At 42.1% G+C, this 27,282-nt stretch overlaps 6 protein-coding genes across 6 annotated transcripts; 4 read left to right on the forward strand and 2 right to left on the reverse strand.

Annotated features, from left to right (window-relative positions):
* Window positions 1-2,070: 2,070 nt before the first annotated feature.
* On the forward strand, window positions 2,071-4,112 carry BDB00DRAFT_847835 (uncharacterized protein). The gene is made up of 3 exons (XM_053125258.1): window positions 2,071-2,161; window positions 2,302-3,515; window positions 3,672-4,112. Exons 1-3 carry the CDS (start codon window positions 2,092-2,094, stop codon window positions 3,918-3,920), a joined length of 1,533 nt encoding a protein of 510 aa, XP_052974744.1. The 5' UTR covers window positions 2,071-2,091; the 3' UTR covers window positions 3,921-4,112.
* A 3-nt stretch (window positions 4,113-4,115) lies between these two features.
* BDB00DRAFT_847837 (uncharacterized protein) lies at window positions 4,116-7,451 on the reverse strand. The gene is made up of 5 exons (XM_053125259.1): window positions 5,831-7,451; window positions 5,611-5,718; window positions 5,435-5,536; window positions 5,189-5,367; window positions 4,116-5,059 (listed from the first exon to the last, which is right to left on the reverse strand). The coding sequence occupies exons 1-5, from the start codon at window positions 7,280-7,282 to the stop codon at window positions 4,168-4,170; spliced, it is 2,733 nt and encodes a 910-aa protein (XP_052974745.1). The 5' UTR covers window positions 7,283-7,451; the 3' UTR covers window positions 4,116-4,167.
* Window positions 7,452-9,226: 1,775 nt separating this feature from the next.
* BDB00DRAFT_772424 (rab-GTPase-TBC domain-containing protein) lies at window positions 9,227-11,715 on the forward strand (the record flags this gene model as incomplete). Its single annotated transcript, XM_053120041.1, has 8 exons — window positions 9,227-9,279; window positions 9,407-9,859; window positions 10,106-10,214; window positions 10,441-10,635; window positions 10,706-10,820; window positions 10,980-11,162; window positions 11,282-11,508; window positions 11,590-11,715. 8 exons carry the CDS (start codon window positions 9,227-9,229, stop codon window positions 11,713-11,715), a joined length of 1,461 nt encoding a protein of 486 aa, XP_052974746.1.
* Window positions 11,716-12,184: 469 nt separating this feature from the next.
* BDB00DRAFT_982325 (uncharacterized protein) lies at window positions 12,185-13,576 on the reverse strand. Its single transcript, XM_053129991.1, has 2 exons — window positions 13,202-13,576; window positions 12,185-13,131 (listed from the first exon to the last, which is right to left on the reverse strand). The coding sequence occupies exons 1-2, from the start codon at window positions 13,408-13,410 to the stop codon at window positions 12,660-12,662; spliced, it is 681 nt and encodes a 226-aa protein (XP_052974747.1). The 5' UTR covers window positions 13,411-13,576; the 3' UTR covers window positions 12,185-12,659.
* A 7,050-nt stretch (window positions 13,577-20,626) lies between these two features.
* BDB00DRAFT_39968 (alternative oxidase-domain-containing protein) lies at window positions 20,627-22,021 on the forward strand. The gene is made up of 4 exons (XM_053117240.1): window positions 20,627-21,045; window positions 21,125-21,366; window positions 21,460-21,562; window positions 21,657-22,021. The coding sequence occupies exons 1-4, from the start codon at window positions 20,703-20,705 to the stop codon at window positions 21,839-21,841; spliced, it is 873 nt and encodes a 290-aa protein (XP_052974748.1). The 5' UTR covers window positions 20,627-20,702; the 3' UTR covers window positions 21,842-22,021.
* A 494-nt stretch (window positions 22,022-22,515) lies between these two features.
* On the forward strand, window positions 22,516-24,609 carry BDB00DRAFT_39897 (major facilitator superfamily domain-containing protein). The gene is made up of 4 exons (XM_053117239.1): window positions 22,516-23,067; window positions 23,146-23,186; window positions 23,294-23,565; window positions 23,649-24,609. Exons 1-4 carry the CDS (start codon window positions 22,639-22,641, stop codon window positions 24,539-24,541), a joined length of 1,635 nt encoding a protein of 544 aa, XP_052974749.1. The 5' UTR covers window positions 22,516-22,638; the 3' UTR covers window positions 24,542-24,609.
* The last annotated feature ends 2,673 nt before the right edge of the window (window positions 24,610-27,282 follow it).

The following is a 27,282-nucleotide window of genomic DNA, read 5'->3' on the forward strand; positions in this document are numbered from 1 at the left end:
TTTAGTAATCACTAAAATGATCCAAATACCTCCTCCCTCCTTTTTTTAATGTAATGATTGAATTTTCGGAGCCGAGCAGTACAGTTGTACATCAGTGCAGGGTATAATCACAATCTCCCGCAACAAAATGTGGACGACACATCGATATACTCATTTTATACCATTGCTGCAACGGCATATAATCTCCCCTAATGATAGAAGCGTCTTTCACAAGAATTACTGCCTATTTTACCATATTAATATGTCTCACCTTCTTTTTTTAAGTGATGTAAGCACACACGTAAGCGGAGCTAAATGGAGAATGTTGGATACAAATGCTGTTAGAAATCCAGGTACCACTGTATTACGACCAGTGGGGAAGAGAAGGTGTACATTTATATGTGCATGTAGAGTTTTCTTCTTTCGTTTCCCTTGTCTATTATTCAGATACACATCTTGTACTACCAAAACATGTAATACTGAGACTATCGTACATACTAAAATTTAGATTAAGCACTACATATGTGTAGTCAAAGCATAAACATACTATAGCTTAATATGCGCCATCACTGCGATTACAACTTAAGGAGGCGGAAGCAATTTATCAGTGCAAGTGTTCCCCTCTTTGATATGTTGAAATGCACTTACTCAATGGAACATACATAAATTTTGCATGCATCATCACCACCGTCATGTACTTAATAACTTACGCCGCATTATGCTGCCAACCATGTGCTGCCACTATATATTCTTCAACAGATGGCAAAACATACGCACTTTTGAGGCAACGGCCGCTTTGCATGAATGGTACCTTAAGCGATGATTTTGACCACTAATTTCTGGTACGCACCTCTTTAATATTGTCATTTACTCCGGTGCTGGAAACTTAAAAGATGGAGAACCATGGTCAATTGGCAATATGTCAGCATTCACCACAAACCTTAGTGTGGTGTCTTATTGATCTGTCACCACTGCGGATCTATGCTGATAATACAAAACAGCAGTTGAAACATGGAAAACGCAATCAGCTATATTGCATTGCTTATCACTCGCTGAGCTCAAAGGTGGCGTTTTTTGTCCACTAGTCTATCTAGCATGGCGGCGCCTCGTTGTGTTATTACCATGCGTGAGTCTATCTATTTAGAGCTTAGTGACAAGAGGAATTGAATTAGACTGTTGGATAACATCCTAGCATTATTCACAAGTTTATTTTTACCATGAAGGCCAAATATCGGATCAGTCTGTTGTAAATATTTTGGGGAAGGGGTGATCATTTCTAACGGGCCGATACCATAGCAGCACTTAGGAAAAAGCTAACAACTCTTTCCAGTTTCAAATTGATGACTTTTTGGATTTTACTTATTGTTTGCTGCAAGTTAAAATAAAAAACCTTTCAATCCGTCAATAGTACGACCCTGTTGTTGGTGCTTCTGCTGCTGTTGCGCAAGCGAGCACTAACACATTGATGCAACATTACCTAAAACGATTGGAATCAGCACCTGACTGCATATGACACAAGTTCGATTACCATGTTGTTGGTCATTTTGAGGCTTGTGACACCCGCCCATAGAACGAGGAGCTCCAATGTCACTAATACCAAAAAGAAAGAACACAGCTCGATACCAGATTATACTGAGCCATTTAATTTTCTGTCAGCTTCTAGTACACACCAGAATAACATCATCTTTTCTGCCCCCAAATACTAGCATCTATTGCTATTCATTTAGCAGGAAATAATAACGGTACAAAACAATCAAGCAGGCACAAAAAAAAAGCAGGAAAACCCCGTTTGCGTTCACGGTGCCTCGGACAATAAGATTCACTTAATTTATACCACTCGCAAACCAGTACTTCAAATTGATTTATTCGTAATAGATTTGATACTGTTTATAAGCATGCGCACATAGGCATATTTTATATGCGGCACGAAAAGCATAAAGAACTGATAAAACATGCCGTATTCCATAGCAAACAATGGGTGCACTTATCACGTCGGAGTTCTTCACACCCATTGTGACTATCAGTTGTTGATGAAGGAGGCATTTAAAGGCCATTTTTCTTGGTTTCCTTTTCTTAGCTCTCTCTACATAACACATATCAAAATTTCATCCAATGCCAAAACTTTCTTCTACAACTGACACAGCAACTAGCACAACTACAAATAATAAGGGGAAGGGTAAAGGTAATTCAGTCTCATAAATTTCCGCTTTTGTTTTATTGTTTGCTAAGTGCTCTACATAACCTGGAGCTTACACTCTTTTTTTCCTTATACTTTTTCCATCTTTGCGCGGGTGCTATACTGGTTCCTATCTGCTATATTAGCATTACAGCCCATCTCCGTAGCCACCCGAGTACTTCCACCGCGCAAACGTGTCTCGGCTCTAGCATCTAGTAGCAACAATATCAGCCCTTCAAGTAGTAGCATAACATCACGCTCAACTTCAGCATCATCGACCTCACCGCCACCGCCCCCAGCACTGGCAACAATAGCAGCGGCACAGACAACACAACAGGCGACGACAACTCCATCGCCACCAGTACCGACAGCGTCTCTATCAACATCGTCAGTGTCCTCTACGTCTTCATCTTCGTCATCATCTGCCTCGTCGCTGGACGGTATCGCACCTACCACGACAACAACAGCAACAACAATACGTCGATTATCAGAGAGAAAATCCCATCTGCATCCATCTTATATAGCATATTCACCGCGTGCAGATCCCACCCTCTATATTGATCAGCTTGATACACCAATGTCGGATGTCAGAGAAAACAAACGACGAGCACGGCCAATATCTTCATTTAGCGAACTAAACCTAGCACCACCTGTGCCCTCAAAGCGATCACGACACCACCCACGGTCTCGAATTCATCATGCCCAACAGAAATATCAAGAACGACAAGAGGCCGCGGCTGCCGCTGCAGCAGCAGCAGCCAAGGCAGCAGCTAGTTCAATAGCATACCGACAGCGGCAACAGGAAAAGCAGGAGCAACAGCAACTATCACCGCCACGACCACAACTACAAAAACAAGTACATCAAGCACAACAGAAACAAACACAACAAACAGCTCAAGCCCAGCACAAACACCAGCAACAAAAAGCTACTTTGTCGTTTTCTTCTAAATCGTCGTCGGCAACGGCGGCAGCACAGTCTTCAATACATCGCCGTGGTCCGGAATATGCATATCCTCGTGATTCGCTTCAAGTACATTTAACCCAAGATCTACCAGTAATAGACGACAAACAGTTGAATGAGAAAGCCAAGGAGAAGGAGTATTGGCGGCGGCAACGACGCGTGTTTGTTCGTAGTCGTTTTATCACCAACGAAGAAGCAACAGCGATCGCTAATTCTGTATATAAGAGTAATCCCGTTGGACCACAAGATCGGATCGTCGTTACGTTTCAAGCTAACATTGCCAACTTTCGTTCAAAGTGGCGTAAGCTATTAAAAGAGCTTGTTAAAAGGTTTAGCGTGAGCAGGAACATGGTGACTGCCCAGGACAGTGAGCCGTTTGAACGTGAAGTACGCTCCAAGGTAATACTTAGGCCAAAGAAAACGCTAAGATAAAGACATAATTACCAGTATTACTGGGACATAGTAAATAGAATAATGTGAATATTGTTATTGCAACTAGTACAACTTTTCTAACTCTCTGCTATTGCAACTACTATTGTTATCATTGACGTTTAGGTCGACACAGTTATGCTGCAAAGAGTATGGGGTCATTGGCTGTCTGATCCTTTTATTGACGAAGAAGTATTCTATGCCAATCCGCAAAACGTGGAAACACTTACCGCTGTAACCGTGCAAGCCATTTGTGTCACACTTCGATATCACTATGGCTTCATGAAGGAACGCGACTTTCGCAAGCAACTGGATGATCTCGACAGATACACTCGAAATCTCGAATTACCCGACCCATTTTCCTCCGTTCAATAAACACTTTTTTCCTTTTACTATGCTGCATATACACTTTGCTACTTCCGTCTTCCCTCCCCTCTGATATCTAATAACTCTGAATTAGTTTATTGCAATCTCATCCCAACCTCCTCAAACACAATCCACATCCGTGTATAAGAACTTTGCACAAGATTTATAAAAATTTACTAATAAGACAAAGGAAAAAAAATCATATCATATATTTAGTATTTACAAAGTAGTGATCGTTTTGGTTGGCGGATAACAATTATGGAAAGTAATTATCATGTGGACTGCCTATTGTTGATCGTGTAGTACTGCTGCCATTTATGCTACTCGCATCATCTACTGCATAAGGTGGCGTTTCTGGAACTGCACCTGGCAGAGATTCCCATAGCTCTCTATTCAATGGGGTAATATCATATATCAGACTACCCACAGCTTGCATGCTGGCGATATGTTCGGCCATAATGGTATTCGTCGACAAGTCGTGCACCGTATAATGGCGCTGGACTAATTTGTACCATTCACGTGTCATTTGCTCGTAAAAGGATGTTTGCACCGATGTCAACTCGCCAATCAAAATGTCAAAATAAGTCGACGTAAGCTGGAAGAACTTGGGTAGTTCGTCCACGAGTTGAGCGTTGATTGACACGTATGCATCAGCCGAGTCTTGGAGTGCTTTGTCGGGAATGTCGCCTTTGGATTTTATGTCTCTGACCCGATCGTAATCCAATAGCTTTTGAGCACGCTTGTTGATCACTTGTGCAGGGTTTTCAAAGACTTTGAGGAAGCCGTCAATCCGGCTGAAGACGTAGCCCTGAATCTTGGTATCCAATTCCCGTGCCATAACTGTGGCAAACATCGTAGCCGCTTGATGAAAATCCCGGATACTGTCCATACTTTTCACTCGAACACCGCCCCAGGTACCATATACAACTTCTGCGTTTTCGGCAAACACACGAAGCATCTCAAAATGGTTTTTGACTTGCCGTACCCAGCCCTGAACATCACGAGCTAATTGTTGAGCAATCAACTGCTGTTCTTCAAATCGTAGGTATAATGCGTCGAACGATGCGTCCTGTGTTGCTTCTGCTGAGAAACCTGTCACTTGTTTGAATCGTTGTGCGCGTCGTGTCAGCTTCTTATTAATACCATGGCTAAACGGAGTTCGTTGTTAGATTTGGTCTGCAGTTGGATGGGTGCCTCATATTATACAACTTACACAACCTATGAATAGCATGGTTTAGCGGATGAACTGGAAGAAATACGTACAAGCTAACACATACTATTGTAAGACAACACATACATTGATTTCGGTTTTCTTTTTGTCGCCCACAATTTTTTCGACAATATCTTTTCGTCGCTTGATCTCATTGATATGGTCTGCAACTTCTTGAATTTCTTGTGTTGCTGCCGCCAAATCGTCATGGTCTGGATGTTCTGCTGATGTTAATAGGAATATTTCCTGTTCGGAACCAGTAATTAGAACCCTGTTTATCAGCTGCTGAGAGAGAAAAATCCTCTGTACTTACTCGTAATAACAATGGGTATTTTAACACTCGCTGGACAGGCTTGATCAACATGCTTCCTAGATCCCAACTCGTCGTTTTTCCTTGCATTTGTTCTCGACATTCCTGACATACATGTAATATCATCAGTATACTGCGCTTTTGAGAAATAAACTAGAAGCCAAGAATATACTCTTTACATTGAAAAACTGCTGTACATCAGGGTGGCTATCTAGTTCCTGCAGTCTTAATACAGCATCTTCATGACGTTTGCAGTATTCGCAGTAAATATGATCAATGCGCGTCATCTGCATGAATAATCAAAAGAGTCGGGTTATAATGCATACATACATACATACACCCGTTTACTGCAACGAGGAAACAAAAAGATAGTAAAGCACCCCTCCTCTTCGAACTTACCATCTGTCGAAATGCCATACCGATCCTATCGTTTTCGTCATCACCACCATCACCTGCAGCGGAACCCAACAAATCCACGAATTCGCCTTCAAGACCGATTATATCCAACAGATTTGAAAACAATATCTTGAGATCGGATTTGTCGAGAGGACAGCCATAAGAGGGGGAGGAGGCGCGATCATAGTAGACTTCTTTGACCAGCAACATGTCGTTTTGATACGCCTTCTCGGTCATGATCAGTTCTTGTATTACTTTGGAGCGTTTCATCTTGCGGTCTCCTCCTCCTTGCTTGATGTTATTGTTTCCGGATAACTGAGGAGATACAGGAAGCGAGTATTCGCTTGGTTCTTTAGAAACCACAGTGATAGAATCCTTGAGACTTGGCTGCTGCTGTTGTTGTTGTTGCTGACCGTTAAACCAGCTGGATAGAGCATTGCCATACTGCCATGCGCGTTTGGACGGTGATTCCAGAAAGGATGAGGATGCAGAAGATGTGGAGGTTGTGCTGTTGCCGGTGCCTGTCCTAGCAATCACAGGTATATGAAGGTTGGATGTGCTGTTGCTATCGGAAGAGTTGTTGCGGGTTTTTCGGAGTGCAGAGGAACGTGGAGAAGACGAGGGTCGTCGGAGGATGCTTGGTGGCCGTGCGGAAGCAGAGACGGCAACTGGCTGGTGCTGTTGCTGCTGTGGTAACGGTTGTTGTTGTTGCGGAGGCTGTTGTTGTTGTTGTTGTTGCTGGTAATCTTGGTCGATTATTTCGGCCTGTTCGAGTCGTTTGTTCAACTCGGCTACAAACGAGCCTGTTTTAGCTGCACCGTTATTACCGTTGCTGCTGCTCTCTTCCGTAGTAGAAGAAAGGGGTCTTGGCGCTACAGGTTTGCGTATATGTGATACCCGCTTGCTTGGCACCGGTGGCGGCGAAGTAGTGTTGGTATGGGACCGCCGCATACTGCTAGCATTATTATTATCATTTTTACTATTATTTGTGGTGTTGTAGACCGACTGTGGCCGTTTTGTGTGTGCTGGATAGACAGGTGGCGGGTGCTGTTCTTTTTGCTGGAAGCGGGCACGAATGTCAGCAAAAGCAAGCGGCGTCTGATCAATGTCGCTATTATTCGTATTGTTTTTGTTATTGTCTTCCTGGGATTGGAAACTCGTCACTGAAGTGGCAATGGTGGCTGTACTAGCTGGTGACTCGGATGATGGACTGGGCAATTGGGAATCGTTGTTGTGACGTACGTGGGTGGACGAGATGCGGAGCGACGGAGGTTTGGTCGGTAATGCTGGTCGGTATGATCGATGCACTGGTTGCTGTTCATGTTCAAAGACGCGCGAAAGGCGATTTACAGAGCCGTCTCTATGAGGGAAATTGCCAGAATTGGGTGGAGGAGGTGGTCCACGATGACGAGGTCTACTTTCCAGCGTGCTGAAAAAGGCATCAGAGTTGGCCATTCGTCTTTTTGTTGTTCTTTTCCGTGCTAGTCGAGAGAAAGAAGACCGTCAGTATTCAAAGTAATGCTTCCAGCCCTCACTTTATGTGTGAGTGTGTGGGGACCATGCTAGAACTCCGCTGTAATGTGTATGCGTAAATCAGTAGTAATAAAGCCAGGGAACATTGAAGGTTTATGTTACTGGTAAATATCGCTAATCGTAACACACTTGTATATATTTATAGCATGAATACAGCATGCATACAACTGTCTTTGGCTCCAAGCAATACGCTCAGTGTTAATCTTTTCCAACTACCGTAAAATGATGAATTTGGTGAGTGTGTGCAAACTAAACAAGCACTGAGAAAAGCTGGTCGCACAAAATTTGCTCGTAATCAGTCGCTACTTTCTGTGATGAGCTACTTTATGGTAGCAGTAGTATAATACTCAAACGATTTGGTGGAAATATATAGAGCAAAATATAACGAGTAGTCGGCTACTTTCTACCTTTGGTACGCCTACGCTCTTCCAGGGCAAGGAATAGAAAACTTAGGAGAGTGGGTCTCTGCATTAATTGCAGAAACACCAGTATACTGCGTGATTAAGAGCTCTGGTGTTTTGTTATATAATGATGATTTGAAACGTAAATTTGCACCCAGAAAAGAAAGATGTAGCAGTTTCATATCTTATTCTAAACAACAACATTGGCAATATCCGCATTATTTTTTCTTTGACCACATCAACTACACAGACACTACATCGAAAGTCAGATCGGCAGCTCAAGCCAGTATGTCTATAAGGTTTGCTTTTTTAAGAAGACCTTAGTCCTTCGCACGTTATACGTCAAACGAATTTTTTAACGACGCTTTGACAAGGCAAATCTTGCCCAGGGAAGCCTCGGTTAGGCGAGGATATGACGTACAGAGAGCAGCTTGCATCAGCTATGACAGAAAATGCTACCCAAGTATACATGAATAGGTACGTTTGTTACACCTTTGACGGAATTCGCTACAGCTTGGAAAGAAGGGTTAAGACTTAAATAGAATACCAGCACTGATCGTGAACAGGATGGCTACTTCTTTCAGAAATACCACGAGCATTTTGAATGTCTGGAGCATTAGTCCGGTGGCTTTTCTTAGCATCGGTTACAATGCTGTAGTTTATAGTCTATACCCGAGATACTGTTTTAGATGACAAACACTGTGTAGGCAAGACTTGTCTTATATTTAGAGCTGCTACTACGTGAATCTGCTCCATGCGTAGAATCTGAGCTTTTTAACAAGTCTATCATTGTTGCAAGAATCTGTATAGATTTTGTCGCTTCTGCTCGCTCTTAAATCTATATGCATATTAGTATGTAGAACTTTAGCCTATGATTTTCCAATTAGTTAATAGAAAAAAGGCAAGATCGATATGATCACTTTTAAGATGGAGCTACAAGATTACGTGTATGCGCAAGAGTCTAGAACATCCAAGTACAAGCAAGACGTGATTTTGATGGAGTATCTGATTTGGTCAGCAAGCTTACTGTATCAGACACGACGATTCGCCCGCTCCTGGTAGAAAAGAGTACACTCGTGCAAAAAGTAGACTTCAGAAAACTGGGAGTTTAGTCCGCCTAAGCTGTCGCTGTCAGGCAGGTGTGATGCCGAGAAAGGAAGGTGGCCTTACACACTCACAAGAATTTGGATCGCGCGACCTCTTTGTGAGAGCGACACCAACGCCTATTATTCTGTACACACTTCCTTTTTACAATGGATGAATGTAAGATGACTGTTGCGCGTAAGCAGGTCCCACTCCTTACTTGTTTAACGAACCAAATATGAAAAACTCACCAAAGTCCTTTCTTTCAAACAATACATGAATATTTTCATGTTAAGCAGATGCTCAAAGGTTTGCCACTTGAACAATTTATGCGTACAGAGGAAGTGAAGGAAAGACTCTGACAGTATATTGATACTTCCACATGCATAACTTTAGGTCATTTTGGCGAAGACGTGGACTAAAGTTTCCTGGGAGGTATGTAAAAATAGTGCATACAGGAATGGTCAAGGCGAGGAGGAATTATAAAACGGTTAATAACATTGCAAAGCGGATCCACGATTGCCACCACCACCACCACTACTACTACCAATACTACTACTAGTGTCAGCATCGTTCCCAACAATTCATCGTCAGCTATCTCGTCTGCTGAAGGCAAAGTGGTTGTTGGTGCCCGCTACAACTATACTAGTCTTGTAACTAGCCAACCCTACCACCCACAACAACAACAACAACAGCAACATCACCAACAACATAATAATTCAACTGCGCCTATGCTACCTTCTCAATACCCACCGTCATCACACACACTATCATTTTCTCCCAAAAAGAAGAAAAAATCTCGCGAAGTCATGTCAACCGCTGCATCATCGTCCCTTCACCAGCGTTCTACGCCTTCACCACACAAATCCTTTGATGCGTTTTTGAAGGATACGAACGATGAATGGAGTGACGAACTTGGGTATGACAGCTTACCAAAAGGTGGCATTACTGGCTCACCAGCATTACATCCGCCTTCTTCAACGCCACAGGAACGAAAAGGGACGTCGCCATTGTCGTCTCCTCCTGCGCATCCACAACCATTACCATCACCGACTTTACCATCCAAAATCCAGGCATTCTCACCACCTAGCAGTAGCCGCAAAAGTAGTGGCATCCCCGCAGCTGGAATCAAAGCAGACATAGAACAACGTATTCAAGGTGAGTGTAGGCGGATCGAGCTGCCTATCTGATGAAAAACAAAAATAAAAAAAAGTAAACTTATAAGATGATGCCGAATAGATCCTACCAACATTATTAAAAGCATCGAACCGGATACTGCCCATGATCTTGTAAAAACAAAAAAGTTCAAGGATATTCTCTCACAAGCAAATGTAGATTTAGGTATTGGGAAGGGAAGACCTTTAACATATGTAGACTGCGTATAACTTGTGTTAAACTGACAATTTTTGCTGATAATACTGTTATCCTTAGCTGCCCTGAAACGAATAAGCTGGAGTGGGATCCCTAGAGAATTTCGGCCAGTGGCATGGCAACTGTTACTAGTATGTATGCTGCGGAAGGATTCTGTTTATTCATGGTTCTATGCTGGGACAGATTATTTTGTTAATGAAGGTGATCTTTTCCATGTAAATGTAGGGCTATTTACCGTGCAACTCGGCAAGACGAGTGACAGCATTAGCACAAAAGCGGAAAGAATACGCAGATAGTGTAGCTGCGTCCTATGCCCGGGGTACAGCAGGCTTGGATCAAGCACTGTGGCACCAAATTCATATTGATATCCCCCGCACTAATCCAGGTGTTCCGTTGTACCAATACGAGGCTACACAACTGGTAAACTACTATGCTCATTTTGATATTTCAGAAACGGGAATGCCTTTACCAAACTGTATGCCATTTTCAGTGTTTAGAGCGCATTTTATACCAATGGGCAATCAGGCATCCGGCAAGCGGATATGTTCAAGGCATCAATGACTTGGTAACCCCCATATTTGAGGTCTTCCTGTCTGCCTATATCGGTGAGTTTGACTGGGCTGTAAAAAAGGAGAAGAATGGACGGAAAGAAAGAAAAGAGGGAAAAGGGGTAGAAAATAAAAAGAAGGGTTTGATACCTTGGACGTAAGGAGGGATCGAAGAAAGAATAGGCTGACTTTTTTTATGACAAATGTAATTGACAGATGACGATCCTGAGGAGTATGACGTGAGCCAATTGGACCCAGCAGTTTTATCTGTGATAGAAGCCGATAGCTTCTGGTGTCTGTCGAAATTGCTGGATGGCATACAAGATAATTACACATTTGCACAGCCAGGTATCCAACGACAAGTGGCAACTCTTAAAGATTTGGTGTCCCGAATTGACGGTATAGTATATAAAGCAAATATATAGCCGAAATGCACAATGATAATGTGATACGATATGATGACGGTAACTCACATTTCGTTCTTGAATTTAAATTCATGCTTCCTGCTTGCTACTAAGCTCGTCTTGCAAGCCACCTGCAGCAAGAAGGTATTCAATTCATCCAGTTTGCCTTCCGCTGGATGAACTGTCTGTTGATGCGTGAAATGCCACTGAGGAGCACAGTGCGGATGTGGGATACGTATCTTGCCGAAGGGTCGTCTGAAGGATTCTCGGAATTCCATGTTTATGTATGTGCGGCTTTCCTGGTTAAATGGTCGGAGCAGCTGCAGACGCAGGACTTTCAGGTAAGGCAGAGACAGAAAAGTTGGCACTGTTGCGTGCATTCTTTTTTTTAAGCATGCAGCCTAACCCAAAATCTAAATTAGGGCATCATGATTTTTCTTCAACAACTGCCGACACAGGACTGGAACGAGCAGGATGTCGAACTGCTTCTGTCTGAAGCTTACATGTGGAAGACCTTGTTCCATAATGCGCCTAGTCATCTCAAATGAATGCACAAAAAGCTTTTTTAAATATATACGCTCTCCTTCTATGTAACTTGTTCCAGCTATCCAGCTACCCATCTATCCATCTATCTATCCCTTGTCTCTGCTATTGCTACTGTACCACTCATCCACTATTCCAACTCCTTCTCTGTTTACCCTCCTATGCGCAGCATCATGGTAGTTAGTAGCAGTGGAAGAATAGCCCCCCTCTTGCTTTCTGTGTTCTCTGCACCACCATCATCCCCGAAACCATTTGCTCCCCTTTGCTTCCTATTTCAACTCCGGCCCAACTTTGTCAAAAATAATCTCGATCTAATTATTTATTCTTTACGCATCATTACTCATTTGTCAATATCTCCCTACATGCACAACGTAACAAACTCCTACTCCTTAACCGAGATTGCGGAACATTGTCTATTTGTTTTTTACCTTTTTACTTCAATTTGTTTTTGCTCATGTCAAATTGGTTTTGCTGTGCTGTCTTAAACCTGTTCATTTATTTGGAACTAACAAAAAATGAGCGAAAGAGAGAGAGAGAGGGAGGGAGGAACCATGAAAGAAATTTGTACATGATGTTAAACGAAAAAAGAGTTAACCCGAGAGTAGGAAGAAGTGGTGCGGAAAATATAAACATAGCGAGCTGTGAATGAGGAAAAAAGAGAGAAAGCATGAAGAAAATTTGCATACAATGAACGAATATGTGTGTGTGTGTGTGTGTGTTGATGGGGTTGAGCTGTTTACAGTGTGTGGCTAATGAAGAAATGATAAAGCAGAGGAGAATAGAAACAGTATAAAACATGGAAACTAAAATACAAGGAATACATCATAATGAGCGTGCTGAGTGGTTGCTTTTTTTGTTTTGGAATTTTTTCTGTTCAAAACGAGTGTACGGGCTGATGGATACTAGGACAAAAGTATTGCGGTGATGCTGGAGGAGAAGTGTGCCTTTTTTAGCTCATGATACTGACGTAAGGGAAGAAGGAGTCAGCAGGTCGGTGGCTCAGAGGTGGAAGTTGCTGATGGTGCGGTGGAGAAAGAGGAGGGGTCGGGCATAAAAAAGCCGAAGAAGCGTACAGTGGAGGACTTTTGTCGGTGGATGGCTCGAGCGGCTGAAGCTTCATGCTTGTCGGTGATGAGGGCGAAGGCGAGCACATCAGCTGAGGCAAAACAGCCGGCTGCTCGTCGAGAGGCGAGTTTAATGGCGAAATCACCGATGGATAAGGCTCGAAGCAAGGCCGTGATAGTTGGTGCTGCTTGATATTTCGAGTCAATTGATGGTTACGTCTCGATTTCGGCGAGAGATGGGTGCGGTAATGCTGCATCATGTTGTCTTGGCGAGAGAAACGAGAAGGACAGCCCGGATAAAGACAGTGAAAGTTCTTTTCGCCTGTATGGATACGATTATGCCGTGCTAAGTGCCCACTAAAGAAATAAATGATATGTAAGTAAATATGTCACGCACTGGTTGTATTGATATCTGCAGTATATCTACCTAGTAGTGAAGCTCTTGTTGCATCCTGGCTCTGTACAGTGGTACTTGCGTCGCCCAGTCGAAGATTGGCGACTAGCAGTAGCGCGTAAGAAGTCGGTAGATGGAGCGGGAGGAGGAGGTGGTGGCGATGAAGGTGAAGAATAGGTACTGTTGTTTAAAAGACTGATCTGTCTGCCGCTGGCGTCTTTAATTGAAAGAGGGGATTCCATTGTTATTGGTACTTGATCAGTAAGTAATAGAGAAATGAATGCAAAGTAGTAGTTGAGATGAACTATAGCGAACAAAAATAAAGGAACGTAGAAAGTCCAAGGTATTTATAACAACCCTTCTTATCCCCGTTAGGGAAGGCTACCAGTCTGAAGTCGTCAGTTTAATACGCACAGATGCGGTTAAAGAGCAAGAAGAAGAAAAAACGTGGACTTGTGCAATGCAATAATTCTCTCTTTCTCTCTTTCACCCTGCATAATACGATTAAGGCAATTGAACGTGTTAGGTTTTGTTCTTTTGAGTATACAATAAGGATCACCAATCAATCAACCTTTTCCTCGCACTTTTTTAAGAGAGAGATAAAAATGCACATTGCACTTCCATCTCCGTGATCTGGCCGGATGATTATTACAGCGCCAAGTTATTACTTATGCTGGTTTTTGTTTCCTTGGCGACATATTGAATAATAGCTATAGAGAGTTGTCTGTGCACTGCTATTCTTGGTTGATTCTAACACTTCTTTTGCTATCTCCTTTCTTCCCCGAAAACAGAACCGAGGTCTGGGGTTGCCACTCGACTCCCCATAACAAATAATATGTTGAATGATTTATTTCAGTGTATCCATGGGCCCTGACGATCTACTGATCTTCAATTTGTTATTTGCTCGTTTATCTCTCTTAGACGGTGCTTATTGAATAGGCTGTCGAAAGCTGCCACTTAGTAGTCTCTGTTAGCCCGCGTCGGGATCGACCCGCTAGGTTGATTCTAAACGAGACCAAACAGTGATCGTCGCAAAAGTTCCGATGAGTTGGAGAAACGCGCAGCAAAAGACACAGCAGCAGCAGTCTGCTGCTGCTGAAGCTTATGCGCGGAGATCGTTATTTTTGGAACCGCCTTTATTATGACAAGAGCCGGTGGCGAAATCGAGAATTCAGGGGGGTCGATTTCTTTATATGTTGGGAGGTTTCGGGATAGTAAGGAGAAAAGAATATGCCAAGTCTCATGCAAGCGCAACACTACCTAGTTCTTCTTCTTGGTCCTAATTTTTGTATTGCTGGTCTTGGAGTACGTCAACGCCGCCATATGCACGGGTTTTCCTTTCATAAAAGCACATACAGGTTCAAAGCTGTGAGATATATAATACATCGAGAAAGGGTTCAAGTCCGGGGATGGGAAACAAGATTGAAAATAGCAAGTAACTACACTGCTAATTCTGTTTACAGTATATGATAGAGTTTGAAATTTCCACACTCTTCTATTTTATCTGCTTCTTCCTAGTATGTTCCTCCCCCAAGCTTAGTCTAGCACGCGCGCATTGAGGATCGACAAGGCATTTTGACTTTGGCTGTTTTTGGAAATCTGTGATCGTCCAGCTGGCTGCTTTCATAATGATGGCCTCATCTTGACCGGGGGAATACCCGATTCCCCTGTATTTTGTATTTGCTCTTCTCTTCTACTTCCACTGCACCATCTTCTTTCCCACCCCCCATCACGAGCCCCAGGAGAAACCACGGGGTGTCTCCTAACTCCTCTTTATATTTCTTCCTCTCTTATTTTATGGTTAATGCGTAGTAGTAGCACCTGTAACTCTCAATATATCCTTGGCATCCATGCTTCAATAAGATGATAAATGGGCTATCCAATCATACAAAAGTATATACATGAGTTGCTTCACCCGGGAGATGAGGGAAAAGAGAGAGACATCCTCATTCTCCCAGTAAGTTATTACATGCATTGCTCGATTCTTTGTGGCCAAAAAGGCGACCTGTCGATCGCTTGTTCCTTTTCATCGAACTGTTGTAGTATGTACTAGCTGGAACTGTTCCCTTGAAATTTCAAGTAATTACATTTTACGCAGGGCTGCTTTACAACCTTTTTTTCCCTTCAGAATAATGAAAAAAGGACCATTTGTACGCAGCCTAAAAGGAACAGAGTAATGGAATAACGGTATTATCATATTTAGCACCAGGGGATTATTAGAACACGTACTCTTCTTTGTCCTCCCCTGGGGTGTTACCCACTTTCCATAAAACCTCTTCATAATGAAGCTCATAAACTAGATTTCTCCAAAGATTTTGCGTTGCCTGGCCAGTGATTTTGCATTACCAGCTTTGCGTTAGTAATTTTACATTTTACTCAAGCCTGGCAGTGCAATACTCAAATGGATTGATACTCCTCTGTCTCACGAATCCGACTAAGTATCCTTACTGTTCTTGTATCCCACCCTCCACTGTTTTCTCTCTTCTTCTATTCACTCTGCCATTCTATATTCACCAATTCATTGTATCAATTCACCACCCACCACAGCCTTTTTCCCTGTTTACTCACACAGTGTCTTTTTTCATCTTCATCCTCCCCTGATGTGACCCGAGCGAAATTGCGACAACGAGCACAGCGTTCAAACAGTCGTTAAATAAAACAGTCAATGTTAACCGTAATAAATAGCAACCTATTCTACAATTGGAAACAAGCCGCGGAGAAGCTAGTCATACTCAGCGCCACAGAGTGTTTGGCTTTTTTGTTGCCATCGCGAACTTCCAAAAATGACCATGACCCGAGCAAAAGTAAGCCAAAACTGCATGCTATTGTATTCCTAGCGCCCGGTAGGCGGTGTAGAACTTATTAATCCGTTTTTTAGGGCGCAAAAGGACAATAACGATCGCTTTTAGGTTGCATAGATGCCAAGCGGTTTTTAGGAAAGCCAATGTTTGTTATGCTTTCATTGAGCATATGTCATCCGTCAAAACCTCTTTTCAACGTTTGAAGCAGCTCCAAGTATGTCATACAATTGATAAATTTATCATTAAATTTGATTGCTCAGATGTAAATTACGGTGACATATCATATTTTGATATATCCGTCTAGAATGCAATAGCTGCATACATGCGTAGTGAGACACTGGCCAAATGCATCCGCAGTAGCGTTTGCTCTCTTAACTAAACCGTGCATATGATACTATACAGATCTTCAAGCATGATGGCGGTTAAATGAAGTCTCAACTACGCATCTATGTAGTCATGTAGCAGCTAAAAACATCACGGGTTGCGACTGTGCAAGAGAACTGTTCGAGATGAACGTGTGCAATCACTGGTATGTAATAGAGCAACTTTCAAATGGGATGTTCATTACATGCACAGTGGATTCTAAGCAGTACAATTGCATCATTTTACAAGAGTACACTATAACAGCAAAGCAACTTTCTAACAAACAGGCTCTTGAAAACTTGAAAATGTGTGAACGCGACCTCAGCTTTCAAGCACAATAATAAGACTTGAAAGTTACTATCTTCTTCCTCATATGTAGTGTCTTCCAAGGTAAAAGCTGTTGGACATGTATTAACAATTTTTATGGTGCTCCCAATAATCATAGCTGGGAAACTGTGGGTTATTACTCAATGTAATATCATGTGATGTGCTCAGCTCTTATTTCATGCATAGATGTACATATCTGTAAGTTTTACGAATAAAATTTGTAGCCGGGAGTAAGAGGAAGAATAACGAGAGCTTTCCCGTCATCTGTGTGTTTCGGTTCCTAATACGCGCTATTCTCCTCCAGTACAGTAATAACACACTTGTTTTAAAGCGACCCACATACGCAACCTCTCAAAGAAAAATAGCTGCAACCACCTATTCAATTCTCCCCCAAGAAAAAAAATTCATTGGCCTGGTTTGAACATCTTTTGATATTCTAATTATGGTTAAGCCAAACTTGTTTCGATTTGATTCTTGTGTTTTCATATTAGCCAATAAACTTAAACTGCTTGCTGAGCACGCCTCCTTAAAACAAGGAGTTATCCCGAGCGAGAGACGAGAAAAAAGCCAACATGCGCACGGCACATAGGGAATAAATATCTACACACCTGCTAGTATCAGCAGCACCATAATATAGATGAAGCAAACAAAACAAAAGATCCCCGTCCTTTTTTATCGGAACATGTATGGAAAGTTTTAACCAACATGTAAGCTCATTATATACTATCCACTTTGCTTTTAATTCAATGGATCTATCAAACAAAATTAGATGGCGAGACAGTGTAGATAGCACTTTCTCTTTGTTGCTGTGCTGTTGAAGGATGTTGTATCAATGAACAGTAAAATGATCATTACATACACTTATCATACCATGCTACTATAAAGTACCCACGACGGGTTTTACTCGGCATCACTGTACACTTTATTTAAAAAGACAATCATAAATACTTTAACGGTAAAAATGGTTGGGGAGTGAAAAGGAAGGATCTACAAGTTTAGTGTGCTAGTATTACTAACCCTACTTTGCAAGTGATATTATATATATATACCTAAAAAACAGGGTTTGGCTATACGGTTTTTCGTTTTTTAATCAACAAGTTAGTTAGAGTTATTGACTCGATACTATAGGGGCGTCGATTTAAGTCAACTGTAATGCTGTGAAAGGGAGATGACTTTTAATTAAAACAACCGCAGCTTCCTGATAGCACAGGGCTGGGATCTGCACTTTGTACAATGAATATTGTAATATTACTACTATTCATCTCGATCATAGCAATATGCATTGTAAGTTCGACCTGCGGGACATTTTTATTGACAGTGTATAATTCAGGGATACTAGACCCCATTCTTGATAAATCGTCTCATCGATACACTCTCTGGCCTCCCATCAAGCCCCTTTTCCTTAGAGCAATATGTTGAAGAGGAAAAAGGGTCATGTCCCATACTAAGATCATACGCATGAAATACTGCCAGTAATGCAACAGTGGAAAGTAATATGAGCTTCTTTTTCCCCTGTCTACTATCAAGATCCAATACTAATAATATAGATATAAGGTTTACGTACTATTTTCCTGCCCAAATGAGAATTTATAGGCGCAATGGTTATTTTCTCCTACCCGATCATTGTACCTTGTATACACAGATAGTTACGTAAAAAATTTTCTTTGACACACTTATATATATATATATATTGGAAGCCTGTTGCTTCTCGTCATTATCGGTATCCATGATACGCATTCTATCCGAGAATCATCTTCCTTGTCGTCCTGAGTCAACATTAGTACATAATCTGTGCATTGGTCGATCGCTGCCTTCCACTTGTTAACACCATTGCGCGTAGTTATCAATGCATGCTAGACTGTAATATGCACATCTGACAGAAATTTACCTCCTTATCCCACATACGTTATGCAAGGATAGAAAAGATCGACGTCGCCCCCACCCCTTAAAGTAAAGCATCTCATAAGTACCCAGTATAGCAGATCTCACAATAATCTCGACAAGTAAGAAACAATTATTATGATAGACAACAATAATTTAAAGGTGCGATATATGCCCTAAGTCCAAATGCTTCTGTTAAGTAGATACGAGGGTGCTAGTTAGTAACCGTTACGCAAATTTCAAAAACAGACCGTCTGTATGGAGAGAACGTAAACATTCTAGTCTATTGCTGCCACAATGGAAGCTGATATACATACTAGCCGTGCACTACACCAAGCTAAACGGGAGGACGATTGTGTATACACCATCTCCGTGTTGCCACTCTTGATGCTTACACATTATATATACGCGCCATTAACATATTTAGTAAGTTAAAAAAAATTACCACATCGAGTGCGATATTACTTTATGTTTATGTATGTAGAATATGGGGTCTTTACAGTATCTGTAACCATATACTGTAATACTGCGCTGGAGACGAGCTTTAAAAGCTATGTAATGTGCTGCTGTACATGGTAGGGATCCACGTAGTAAATCGCAGATTCATTATGTATCACAGCCACTACTCCCAGACTGAGAACGGTATATGCTAGCACTGTAACTTTTCTACAGGAAGCTCTTCTAGCATTACTAACAAAAAGCGATTCTCTAGATAGTAGTTAGGTCTGATATTGGGAAAACGAGAAATCAAGAGATTGAGCAGGGTGCCACAAAATTCCTATTTTGCCATCGCTTTTTCATTGTACCTCGGCTATTTCCATATGGGTGATTTACACTTGACAGGCGATAGGATTAGGTGACTTTGATCGTTCCTTAGCCTATGCACCCTTACTACTTTTTTCAGCTCTCATCAACAAGTTCAACCTCCCAAGACTTCCTCAGAAATCCCCCTTTTTTTTTGCGTTCATTTTAACGAGGGGCCACTGTCTACAAAAGAAAAAGTAAGTAACTGTCAATTACCTTGGGCTAGCAAGCCATAAGTTTGTGATACTTGCACTTTTAGGGCCTCGAAATGTTTCCTTCATCACCTTCAATTTGGGATCTAGAAAGTTAACACGGTCAACACAGTTGCCATCGCCACCGGTGCTGTTTGGAGGAGGAGACTGCTCAAATTCCACAGCAAACATATACACAAACACTCTCGACCAGCTTAATAGCTACCACAAAAATTGGGCTCATCATCACCTCGTAGTTAAATGTATATATGTACGAAGACCACATTTCTACAAGGAGAAATAATAAATATCACTTTGAAGCGGCTGGCTGTTCAAAAAAATATGGGAGACAGTGTACTTCGATGATATTTGCTCCTGTAGCTAGCTTAGTATGATTTGATTTACTATACAGCAGTCCTTTGCTTTTAATGCTACGTAACTTGTGCGACGAAAAATCAACAGTTTCCGGAATAGTGAAACGGAATATTGATAGTCAATGATGTATCACATGACGTCAAGTCGTGCCTTTCAAAATGACGTTACTGCTTTATTTGAGTACTTATATATACTGACATTTTGCCTTGCTTGACATGTAGGGCCTTGCTTGACATGTGGGAGGCGGGCATATTATGGTGTACAGCACATTTTGGACCTTTAATCTTATTGTGTGGAACCTATCGAATTATTCTTATGCCAAATATGCATGCGAAGCAGATTACGTGGATGCGGATCATCACTTACGGCTGGTTTCGGCTAAAACCATGACTCAAAAATTTACTCTCGGAAATGGCTTTACGATTTCCCGTTTCCTTCGCATGGCAAATTTGCTTGTATGACCTCTATTACGGCTGTCTTATTTATATTATTCAGGAAGAATGAAGAGGTGGAAGCACTATTGATGCTACTACGATTGCAACTAGCATGTTATCTCATGATGGTGGCTTGAAGTGTGAGAGAGAAGAGGGTTCCCGGAATCAAAGCAATTTCCAAAAATGATTCTTCTGGAAGGGTCTGTGCTACTATGATTCGCCAGGGCCAACCGACAAGTTCCGCCCGGCTTTTGCCTAATTGGTGCTTTCTGTACAATATAAATATGCAACTCTGTGTCCTGTCCACCCAGCCCCCACATTGCACAACAACTTACCCCAGCTTTACCTACTAATAAGCATGCTTAAGCTTTTATCACATCAGCAACCGCTGTTTAAGCAGCAGCTCACATCCCTTGCTATTCGGAGCACACACACTGCCGCTCAGAAGATTCCCAAGGATCTGCTTCGTGAGCTTCAGGCAACACGACCAGCGCCTATGCGCGATGAGTTCCTTGGTTCCAACAAACTCACAACCGACGATCTCGAGAAAATGGATATCGACAAGGCCAAGCACCATGTTCCGGAGACACTGAGTGACAAGTTTGCCTATCGCATGGTCAAGACGCTCCGTCTTTTGCCCGACACATACTTTGGTCGCGACCACTACATGCGTGCTGTCATGCTCGAAACCATTGCTGCAGGTACACATTCGTTGATCTTGACTTGCTTCCATGACAGTCAAGGGGCTAGCTCTTGCTAATAGAACAAACGTATCTATAGTTCCAGGCATGGTCGGTGGCATGCTAAGACATATGCGATCACTGCGGAACTTATCTGAAGACAACGGCTGGATCATCCACTTGCTCCACGAGGCGGAAAACGAACGAATGCACTTGATGACCTGGATGAAATGCTTGCAGCCAAGCTTGTGGAACCGATTGCTTATTTTGGGTGCCCAAGGCGTCTTTTTCAACAGCTATTTCTGGCTTTACGTGTTCTCGCCCAAGACAGCCCACCGTATGGTATGTCGAGTCGTACTATTATTATCAACTACTGCTACTCTTCACTATGTACTAATGGAAGACTTACTCTTCGTTCCCTTACAATCATTATAGTGTGGCTATCTGGAAGAAGAAGCCGTAGTTTCGTATACCCACTTTTTGGACGATATTGATGCGGGTCTCCTGCCGAACGGCCCGGCTCCTCCGATCGCGATTGGTAGGTTGCACAAGTAAAGAATAACCCCTTTATTTCTGCATCTGGAGACTCATGATGATTTTTGATGAATTGTATCAACGTATATCCTGTATAGATTATAACCTTCACCCACATGCATCCATCCGCGATGTTGTACTAGCTGTACGCGCTGATGAATCTTTGCATCGTGACGCTAACCATCACTTATCAGATCGAATTGCATCCAATCGTGAAGATATTCTTGCCGATATCAATGCAATGAAACTCGACGAACTACGATCTGCAAGCCCTATAAAATAATTAGTATATTACATCAAAACCACTGTCATCCCATATCATCAAGCATATAGTCTCTGGTACAATAGCTAGTCAACTTTGATAATAGCCTGCACCCCAATCATCGAATTATAACCTGTATATAAAATCATTCAGCATCAAGCAGCAGCAATAATAAAAGCAATCATGTGTAGACAATCTTCATCACCGAAAGCTCGGATCAAATTGATTTACTGGAAAGAAAAAGAAAAAAATGCACACTATAATCAGTTGAAACTTAAAGGGGCAGCTCGTGTTGCCGCTGAATCGAGCACGATAGACTTTTGCCAAGAGCGGCGATGAAAAACTTTGACTAGCAGATTTGCAACAGAGGCATTTTTAGAATGTTGAAACTTGGTGAAAACTCTTTGTGTCGGAGTGTACTATTATGTGATTCAATGGACCGTCCATGGCATGGTGTACAAAAAAAAGGTTGGGCATTTCCAGCCGCACTACATGCAAATAAGTTCCATCTTCCACGAGATACGATGATGGTAGTGCTGATACCAAGAAGGATTATAATTTGCCAAACATGATCTGTTTGTTATGGCATTTCGGCGCATTGATTCCCCAAGAAAACTGATCTAGAGGATAACCTTACTTTAGCTGGGAGCCATGCTTTGAAAGGCCGGAAGAGGGACAAAGTTTTCCCTTACTGATGGCCTTCTTTCTCTCTCCGATTTTTTTTTGGTTCCGAATTCTCTGATCTATAACAAATACACGAATAAAAAGCTGCCCTTCTTTTTCCCTTCTTCACGAACAACACCTTCTCTTTTGTCACCATGCAGCCTGCACATGATAATGCGTCGGTGCATAGCCAAAACGAAGTTACCTTGACTTCAAATGTATATCAAGACGAAATAAAGAAAATGGCCACCTGTGACGAGGAAAAGAATGTATCATCCCTGGGACAACAGCAGCCTTTCCCCGCAGATCAAATTATCGAAGAGGAATCCTATCCCGGCCTCGTCGAATGCGCACCATTCCCTACATTGGCGTCCCTTCCTGAAATCACACATACATTGTCAAAGACTAGAACCAATCAGACTTATAAGAGCCAGCGTGGTCGCGAAGATTCCCTTAAAACGGCCACTGCCGATCCAGAGGGACAGCTTCCGGTGGTCAAGACCATCGGCGAGTACTATGGCACCGAAGGAATAAAAAACCCGGGCTGGTTTGCAGTCGTTGGAACCTTTCTCGTAAACTTTTTCGTACGTTACCGATGCAAATCATTGTAATTTTAGGCGGACACTGTTTACTCATCCATGATACTGCTTTTTAAATCATAGGTCTTTGGCACGGTATTCAGCTGGGGCAATTTCCAACGACTGTAAGATTCTATTGTTTCTTTCTGAGTTCTCTTTTTTTTTTGCTCGCATGTTTCTCTTTTTTCTGCTCTGTCTTGATGACTCATAAACATGTTTTGTAATCATTCAGCTATCTTGAAATCTATGCCGATCAAACGGACGAGTTTCGTATTGCATTCGTCGGCACGGCTGCTAACGCCATGTTGCTTTCGACCGGTTTATTTATCGCTCCCTTGATGTGCCGTCTGGGAAACCGTCGTTGTATGGCCATAGGCGCTGTCCTGGCGCCCCTTGGTCTCATTCTTGCTAGTTTTGCTACCCAACTGTGGCATTTGTATCTGTCACAAGGTATCCTCTTTGGTCTTGGAGGTTCATTTGTGTTCTCGCCATCCATTACCTTACGTAAGTTATGGTCATCTACAACAAAGCAAAACAGAAAATACTATCGAAAGAGTAAAACTCAGCTGTATCTTTCCCTTGATTAGCTTCACAATGGTTTATCAAAAACAGAGCCTTAGCAACAGGCCTAGCGGTTTCTGGCTCTGGTATCGGTGGCGTATGTATTTCTCCTATGGCTCAATCCTTGATCACAACTATTGGCTATCGAAACGCGCTACGGGCGATGGGTGGTATGGGTTTTGGTCTCCTAAGTATTGCAACAGCATTAGCGGTGTCTCGGTACCCGCCAGCTCCGTCCAATGGGAAGCCTTGGAATGTTTTTGATCGATCTCTGTTAAGCTGGCCGTTTGCGTTCTTACTTCTCTTTGCGTTGTTGGTACCCTTTGGTTACGTTGCACCATTTTTCTTGACACCTACCTATGCGGCGCATATAGGTGTGGATGCCTCCAGCGGCTCAACATTGGTATCCATTATGAGTGCTGCCAATGCAGTTTGCCGAATCAGTCTTGGGTTGGTATCTCCCTTTACATTCATAGCATATATAAACTTTTACTTACAAGATCTGATTTCGGCGTTTGTTAGATACTTTGGTGACAGATATGGTCGTGTCAATACTATTGCCATTTTTACATTGCTGTCCGGCATATTTACTATGGTTGTTTGGCAATTCGCTACATCCTACGGTGCCTTTGTCGCTTATTGCGTTCTTTTCGGCCTTTCAGGCGGCGCTTTTGTATCATTGATGCCTCCGGTTGTAGCTGACATCGTCGGTATTGAGAACATTCAAAAAGGTGTTAGCTTTTCATACTTTTTGACTATGTTTGGCAACTTATTGGGTACCCCGGTGTCAGGTAAACTTCAAAAACAGTTTGGATGGACAGCAGCAGTTCAATTCCCAGGTGCTATGACGGTCGCTGCGGGTCTCTCGGCAGTCGTCATCCGTTTCTTATTGAATCGTAAATTTTTCGCCAAGGTTTAAAACACAAAACACAATGACAACAATTATTCATAACATCCGAGCTATCAGGGCTCAAAAGTCAGCATTATATATATACATATACCCGCATTCTCAAATTAGTCTCTTTTACTTCTGTATTATTAATGCCATCATCATCTTACATCATTTTTTCTTTGTATTTCGTTCTTCCATTCCTTTCATTAACAACTATAGCATATACAACATTTTTTACATATATCAATAAATCTTCAAACAACTGATAATAAACAACAATCTCCTGAAAGTACATATGAAGCACCCATGCCGAGAAGAGTCCGAGAACACATGTGGAAACTTGTGCAACAGAAAACATGGATCGCCTAATTATAAAGCCAGTCATTCTTCTTAATCTTCCACGAATAACATTTTCTATTCAAAGAACAAATGAGACATCAAGTCAGATTTTGAGCTTTCTTTTTTCTTCTCTTGCCCTCGCCCGATATATTATAATACACACGGAAAGAGAGACAGGAGGTTTTAAAGAAGTCCTCTGCAGTAACTTACCCAAACTATCTCTGGATGTGCCTGCCCACCAGACCAACGCGCCAATTGTAATGTGAATCAAGAACCACGTAAAGATGGTTTTTTGCATCGGTGCCAAGTTTGCAAAGATCTCAGACCATGATGGGAGAGGAGGTACGTGGACGTGCGGATGGTTATGATGATGATGATGATGATGATGGTCGTGATCGTGGTGGTCATGTCCTTGATCGTGGTGATGATGGCTGTGGTCGTGTCCATGGCTATGGTCGTGTCCATGTGCAGTTGTAGTAGTATGTGGAATATGAGTGTATCCAGGGGTATGGTGGTGATCGTGACTATGCTGCTCATAATGTTGATCAAGATAAGGAACAGCCGGTTGCGCAAAAGAATCGTGGACGTGATCATGGGCGTGTGCGTGGTCGTGGTCGTGAGCGTGGGTGTGGTCGTGAGCGTGTGGGTGGTCATGACGATGATCGTTGTGTACGTGTTCATGTTGATCAAGTGTTTTTGAGTGAACGAGACCGAAGCGAAGTACCTATAAATGACAAATGAGATGATGAAATGAGTAGCAACCTGAGCTTTTAGTAGCATCGAGTCTACTTTGAAACCAAAAGCTTCAAATGATCAAGGAATTTAAGGTTCGGAATGAGAACCAATCAATAGCTGATCCGTAAAGTTTCTACTTTACCATGCACATTGTATACACCAATCTAGACACACTCTCTCTTCATCTGTATACATATGTGTGTACGTAGCAGGCTTCTGGGCTGCAAAATATCTCCAACACATCGATGTCTTGTATTCCTCACATTTAGTGGGCCACTTATCCAGAACGTCGTTCACTTCATTGAGTGAGATGTCATTAATTCGCATACCCTTGGTGCAAACGTACGATAATGTCTCATCATTAAATTCATGGAAAGATATCCCGTTTCTTTCAATGCTGCATATATATAAAAGTAATTTTATGAGGATTTTTGCTTCTACTATGTAAGGTATGTGTAACACGGTATGTTTGCTTAACAGGAACCAATCTCCACTCACCAACAGGCAACTCGATTGCCCGCTCATCTATTTCGACGTAGCCAGTTTGGTGCACCATCGACGCTATTTGGTCACCGAATTGCGCTGAATGCCAACGTCCTTACATAAATTGGTTATCGCAGCTTTTCTTATCGCGTGTGCCTGTGTGAAAGAGATTTGTTTGCATCAACGATAAGAGATTAATAATAAAATCTCTGCTGGACCAAAACTTTTAACTTAGAAAAGGCAAGGCGATTTGGCTCATTTGCGAGTCAATCCCTCTGTTGCATTGGGGGGGGGTAGAATTGGTATCGTAATTCGATCATTGGCTGGTCAGTACGTATAAACCTGATTAGTAGATTTTCTATACACTTTATTACCATAGACAAACTGGCGACAGGACAAAGCAGCTACGCTGACTCGTAACAAGCAATCCGATGCTGTATGTGATCTCCTCGCTGTAATCTTAATGAGTTATTGTGACATTTGTCTATACACTCCTGATAGATATATCAGATAGTGTAGATCAAGGGTAATAGGGATTTTTGTTGCACTTGTCATACAAACCGAGCGATTGAAATGCAAAGCACCTTGATAACGTGTTCTCTTTTCGTGCGTCTTTTATATATATTGCACTCAGTAACATGCAGCTCCCAACATTTCTCTTCTTGCCCCACTTCAAGTACATCTTCTAATTCCATAACAGCTCATTATAGAAATAGGAAATGGGATACAATAGAGAGTGCCAAACATGCCTGTGGAAAGCTATTCAATATTATCACCATATCACATCGTATCATCACTCTCCTTTATAACGTACAGACACACTTTTCTCATTCTAAAAATTTATATGATAGTGTCCCTGTGATTATATGCAACTATATACTAGTTGTTTTGTCTATATACAGGATTTTGAATCCAATCCCGGACACGGGCTCAAAAATTTGTGGTTTACGGGATTTACCATTTCGTTCGCGAGCTTTCCTATTATTTCGCCTACAGTTTCTTTTATTTCGTTATGGCATTTTTAATATCTTCGTTTAAGCTTTTGATGGCAAATACGACATACTTTATTTACTGACATCCGTATTAAACACGATCGATAAACATAGACAACAGAATGGGTTGAAATGACTATCTTCTGGCTTTCTTTTCGAACCAGTCCACGGGCACGCCGATAAAGGGGAAGGTTTGCTTTTTTGTCGTATCCAATTTTA

Source organism: Zychaea mexicana (genome assembly GCF_025766255.1).
Source record: "Zychaea mexicana strain RSA 1403 chromosome Unknown BDB00scaffold_107, whole genome shotgun sequence".
Taxonomy (NCBI): domain Eukaryota; kingdom Fungi; phylum Mucoromycota; class Mucoromycetes; order Mucorales; family Lichtheimiaceae; genus Zychaea; species Zychaea mexicana.